The following is a 6,196-nucleotide window of genomic DNA, read 5'->3' as shown; positions in this document are numbered from 1 at the left end:
AGTGGACTAGGCGTTTCCTTGGATTCTAAGATCCTTGGGCAGTTTTTTTTCAAGTAAAGATACAACACACATTCATAAAGCATGCACTCTGATGGACAAAGAGAAAGGTCACTGGACAAAAAACCTTCCAGGTAACAGCAAGATCAGGAGAAAAAAGTGCTGATTTTTTTCATATTCACATAAAAAGGTCGATAGAAAGAAATGCATTCGCTGACGAAACTCGACACGCTGGTCCGTCAGGGAAAAGTTCTGAAACAGCATTTCTAATTGACGCCTCAGAGAGGAGAGCTGATCCAGGAGATAAATTGAATGAATATCTGACATCACATTTGAAAAGGCAAAAACTGGTCACAGGTGAGCCCTCCTTCTCTGAGATGCTCTCCCTGGAGGGTGATCAAGGATGGCTTCGTCTTAACAGTCGTCGCGATGGACTAGCATGTGGGTCGATGAGCAGAGATAACAACTGGTCTTTTTAAAGACACTGTAAACACAACTTGAACTCTTAAAGGGTACAAAGATGGTGACTCAGATGTCAGAACAGTGGCTAATTGATAACATTTTTAAGAAACACAAAGCTTCCAGATCCGCTCCCTCCTCTGCATCATCTTACAATTCAAGGATCTTTTGAAGCATGAAGATAATATTTAACAATCCTATTGCTACAAAAGCCATCATGACCTTAACTGAAAAGACAACCAATTAGAGAGAGCTATTTAATGAAGCATAACGAAGGACCTCTGCTGTAACCACCTAAACAACTAAGTGAAGGGACAGTGCTCAAAGACAGCTCAACAATGGCTGAAAACTTGCAAACACATCCCTCTGTTAAGACATCTGCTCATGATTTTTGAAAAGAAAAAGCCAGATGCAAAAAAGTGCATCTGACTGTGTGCATTTGGAGGCATTGTTTTGATTTAATCAATAGTTATAACTGCATCTCTTCAAAAGAGAAAAACAATTAACGCCAACAGATGGACGCTCAAATGGGCAAGGCAGCTTCTGAATAAAATACTGGCAAACATTCAAGATGTGAGGACAGAAAATAAGAGAGACAGCTTTTAAGTACTGATATTGAGGAGTGTAAAACAGACCCAGCCCCTCCCCGGTTAAGTGTGAATAATAAATAAAAAGAAATTCAACGTCCAAACCATTGGATTCAGTAATGGGAAAATTCACTTAATTTTCTCTGAACTCAAAACAAATTTGTTACATTTGGCCAACAAGCTGAAGGCTCATCTCCCAAGAAAGTGGGAACACTTTTCTATGTGGCTCCATCAGACCTCTGTGCAATATAAGCAGGGTGGGCTGTCCACAAAAACAAAGCCAAAAAGAACCTTTCTTAATGGATGCTTTGTAACTACACAGATGGACCGGGCCCACCTCTTAAAAAAGAAAAATAAAAGAAAATGAAAGGGAAGAGAGAAACAGATTGTGTCCTGCTCAGTCTTCACAGGAGCCTTTGGCCCCGGTGAGGGGAATACTCCCTTCATGGCATCTTTCTTGAGAACATTTATTTAGCACAAGCGGAATCCAGAGTTTTCCTTTATCTGCTTGGTTTCCAGAGATAACAGGGAAACAATGTCTAACAAACTAGCTCTAAAGTTGCTGTTGATCGTACTCAGCAATAAGTCTTTTTATATGTGCCAGTTTGTTGTGTAGATATTCACAGCGGTTCTTCTCTTGACTATAGTTTGGATTAGTCTGCAAAAGAAAAAGCACATAGTCATAATCTGATCATATAACTGAATGATTCCATCAAACTTTCTTTTAATGGAACATCAACTCACCTTTTTAATTTTATGATACTCCTCAAGTATCTGATTGTGGATTGTCTGTAAAAAAAAATACACAAAAAAGGTAGAATGAGGTTTGGTTACGTTTTATGTACTTTATAGCGGTCAAGTGAGATAGGAGAAATTGTTAGTGTGCACGTGTGTCTACCTGGTACTTGTCTGTGCCTTGCTGAAGCTGTTTGAGCTCATTGTCAAGCACAGTGAACTGCCGGGTGATGCCTTCTATCCGTGCATGCAGATCCCTGTACTCACTGTACTCAGTGTTGAAATCATTTTTGTACTTCTGACGCTGCTCTGGAGAGTCGATCACTGTGTACTTCCTACAAAAGATATTAAAGAAAATAACAGTGAAAGTCAAGACCTTTCAGGCATTTGTCTGGAGTGAGGGGTTTATTTTATCTCTGTTCTTGCTTGTTATAATCAAATGTTTAGTGTATTTGTTCTCAACTGGTGGATCTGGACCCAAAAGTGGGTCACAAAGCCATTTTGGGGGTCGCAGAGATGTGCCTGGAAACAAAACATGTGGCAAAAAGTCTGTGATGTGCTTTTATCTTTAAGGATGTCTTCATCTCATTGTTCGCTTACATTTTAGTTCCATTCCATGTCAAAACTGCCCAATTTTTCATTAAAATAGCACTTATGATTGAAAAATGCAAGCAATCTGGGCCACAGTTTGTCATTAAGAAAGTTGTGGTGGGTAGTGTTGGGATTTAATTGATTTTTAATACTTTTTATGATGCTGCTTTGAGTTGTTTTGTTTTTTTTAAATCATTTTATTCTAATTTTCCTGCCCAACTTGGTTCTAACAGATTTTAGTCAACATGGGCTGCTTTCAAAAGTGCACTACAAGTAACTGAACTTAATAAGTTGGTTAGTGATTATGTTGGTGAATTGTGCAACCAACTTCCTGTTTCTTACAACACCAGTATGCACACTTTTGATCACTAAACACAGCTCCTCTTGTAATTTATTTTAATAGCTAGTCTTGTCTCGAGTTGGCCAAAATAACAACAAAACATCATATATATCATGTATTATATCATCTGGAAAAAAATCCAAATTTTGTCAAAAAGAAAAAAAAACTTCATGTTTTGTGTGTTTTTACTGAATTGAGGTCATGTTGATCATTTATGATGCACTCCAGGGTCCCTGGTGATCTAAGTGGTGATTGGCTTTTGTGACACAGCACAAAGCAGACATTTTTGCTTTACTTGAAATGTTTCATCAAAGATCAATTATTAGCTGTGCTTGCATGCAGATGTCTGTTCATAGAGCTATGTAAATGGTCATTTGATTACTGCAGATGGGAGCTGATGGATGTTGTAATGAATGGAGTTCTGTATACTGATTGTCGATCATACATCCAAGCCTGCTTATAAGTCTTCAGTCAATGCTACCCAGACCTATAGCAGAAACCAGGACACTTTACATTTCAGCATCTGATCTGGTTTGACTGCATGAGATATTCTGAATTTCTATTTTGTCCTTCCTGGCTGCAAGGCAGTGCTGCAAACACTGGACACCACATCATACATGCACAGGTCAAGTACCTATTCCAGCAATGTTACATGTGACTCTGCTGACCTGGACTAGTCCATATATTCCAGTGTCAGAGGATTTATTCTTTTACATCTTCATGGCCAGGGGTGTTGGACAACCATATTAGCATTCACTCTGGAACTAGTCCTTGGTAGCCCTGTGACCATTTTGGTTGTTGCTGCATCTCTTCAGTCACCCTCCAAGGGCTGCATGAGCTCAGCCTTCAGATCACCATCCTTCTCCAGATCACAGCTGAAGTTGTGAGTATGGGGGTATTTTGGGCCACACTGAGCATAGCAGTGTTTCGTAACTTTTGTTACAGTCAGCCAAATAGTGTCCTCTTGAGCTAACAGGATGTTTCCACATTGTAGTGATATCAACTCAGTTGTGTTCTGTCTTCTAAAGTGACAGCACTTCTCATTTAATTGGATTTTTTCAAATAGTGACATACACTTAAAAATGTCCTGTGTAGGAACAAGATGGCATAAGCACTTAAGGTGTCTTGGTGGTGCCTTCCTAATCTGGAGAAAGAAGTAATTCATATAGAAGGGCATGATCATGGGCTTGACTCCAGCTTACAAAGACTGTCGAAACCCATGCCTCTCTCTCAGGCACAGTCTGGCAAAACTGAACAAAACTGGGTGGTGATCTGCACAGACCATGTCATGTATTAGATCTGCAGGATGTGCACCTATTACTGAGTCATCTCTACCATGCTTCAGAGGGAAACATGTCTTTGGACAACATCACTGGGATTTTTCAGATAAATTATCAAGCAGGGACCAGGTTTACACAGTTGCAGCAGGTGGTCCAGGAACACTTAACTTGGGCAGTCCTGTACTTCACCAGCCTGAGACCAATGTATGAATCAAGAGAGTAAAATCAGGAGATTTCCTGTCTCAGGGCAAGCTCTCTCCAGGGGAGTGTTACCTACTCCTGCACCTGGGGTCTCACTTACAGAGCAGAAATAGACCTTTTTACAAAAGAGGAGACAAACCCATTTCCCTTATTGGTCCTCTTGCATGAAAGAGACCAGCCCTCAGAGGCCCCCAGGTGGTCTCTTGTATGCTTTTCCTCTGTTCCCTCTGGTTCTGATGGTGTTATACAGGCTTCTTCTGTTGGCCTTCTAGCTGGGGAGGACGTGGTTTCCACTTCTGTGGCATCTTCAAGACAGGAGGGATCTCCTGTTATAGTTGGGGGGCAGATTGGCACTCCAATCCTCGCCATTTTGAGCTGTGGGTTTGGCCTCTGCAGGATCTGACCCACTGAGATTGTTTTATTTCTGTCTGCAGGACCATGTTGTATGCCAGTTTGCTGCCTGGCCAAATGCAGCACGGAAACAGGTGGCATCTGTTCCTGGCCTGGTGTGCAGACAGGCACATGGCTCCTGAGCGTTGTTTTAGGCCATTCATCCTGGAGTTGTTGCTCCTTATTGGATTCTGGTCTTTCCACCTTTACCCTGAGGGTGCACATAGTGGCCATTTCCTGTCCACATCTTCAAGCTGACAGCAACACAGTTGGCTGTCACAGGTTGTAACCCTTGACCTCTGACTTGGGGGAGAAGACAACACATCAGCACTGCTATTCCATTGGTTGTCCTGCCTGGTTGTAGACACTATCAACCAGACATAATGGGCAGCTGGTTGCCCTCTGACATCTGGAGTGCAATGCCATTTTAAGAGGGGATTCTCCACATCACTGGCAACCTTGATGGAGCACCACTGAGGGCCGTTTGTGCCACAGCCTCTTGGGTGTTGCTGAGCACCTTCATCTTCTCTTTTTACATAGTGAACATCCCCATCTGCTGAATGTGATCCCTTTATTAAATTCTTCAGCTTCAATGTAATAATGTAGGGGATATTTTGGGGTTTCCTCTTGACTTTGTTGGTGTAGCTCATCCAGTGCTTTAAGTGCCACCTCTGTTGCTCAGGGAGGACAAAATACAACAAAATTTAGGTATATAACTATGGTTGTAGGAATCATGGGTGACAAACAGGGCTCCCAGTCCTTGTGAGTTTATAAGAAGATTCTGGAACCGATCCTCTAATGACAGCTGAATACATTGACTGGTCCAGGTCAGCAGAGGTCACACGTGACTTTGCTGTAATAGCTGCTCACCCTGCACATACAGGATGTCGTATTCATTGAATCCAGGATTCAAAGAATCAAATCTGGAATCTCTTTATTTACAAATCTGTAAAGGAGATTACAAAAGGATAGTACAAGTATAATCTAATAAGACTTTAAACTGGCAAATACTCACAATAAATAGTCTGCCACCTCGGGTGCTGACAGAGAAATACTGGTACTGTTGCACATTCCATTTAGATCTGAAACAAGGTCAAAGATAAAAAAAAAAAAAGTCAAGTTATCTCTTATGTGTCTGTGTTAAAAGCTACTGTCATGCAATGGAGAAGGCAGCACCATAAAATGCCCTTTTTTTTTTATTACAGCATTCATTTGTCATGTGCTTAATCCTCAGTACTATCTGTTGGCTTATCCAATGCATACAGATAGACAGCAGGGGTCTCCAACCAAATAGTGAGCCACTTAATGGAAACATGACACATCGCCTTGTAGCACCCTATAATGTTATAATTTCCTGAAAATGTAATAAAAAGCAACTGGTTATAATGGTACTACATTACTGGTAAACAACATTATGATGAGTAGCTTACAAAATGAAACAGAACTGCTCATGAACATTAAGAGGGTATCAAGTCAGCTAAAATATGTAGACTAGTAGTATGAATTGCAATTCATTGCATTGCAATGCTGAAACAGTCATTTAACAGTATCCACGTTCATCAACAATCTATTTCCAGTATATATCTTTGTAGTACCGTAATAACCAGTTGTTGCAG

At 40.9% G+C, this 6,196-nt stretch overlaps 1 protein-coding gene across 1 annotated transcript in view; it reads right to left on the bottom strand.

The window, feature by feature from the left end:
* The window catches only part of ell (elongation factor RNA polymerase II), a 61,563-nt gene continuing 55,367 nt past the window's right edge, over positions 1-6,196 (bottom strand). Inside the window, exons 9-12 of the mRNA XM_041791457.1 lie at positions 5,596-5,662; positions 1,942-2,113; positions 1,788-1,832; positions 1-1,701 (exon numbers count right to left, since the gene is read on the bottom strand). Of these exons, the coding sequence (XP_041647391.1) occupies positions 1,597-1,701; positions 1,788-1,832; positions 1,942-2,113; positions 5,596-5,662 (389 nt within the window). The 3' untranslated portion in view covers positions 1-1,596. The remainder of the gene's footprint in view (positions 1,702-1,787; positions 1,833-1,941; positions 2,114-5,595; positions 5,663-6,196) is intronic.

The sequence above is a fragment of the Cheilinus undulatus genome, linkage group 7, assembly GCF_018320785.1.
Source record: "Cheilinus undulatus linkage group 7, ASM1832078v1, whole genome shotgun sequence".
NCBI classification, from domain to species: Eukaryota; Metazoa; Chordata; class Actinopteri; order Labriformes; family Labridae; genus Cheilinus; species Cheilinus undulatus.
This window is presented reverse-complemented; position numbering and strand designations above follow the sequence as displayed.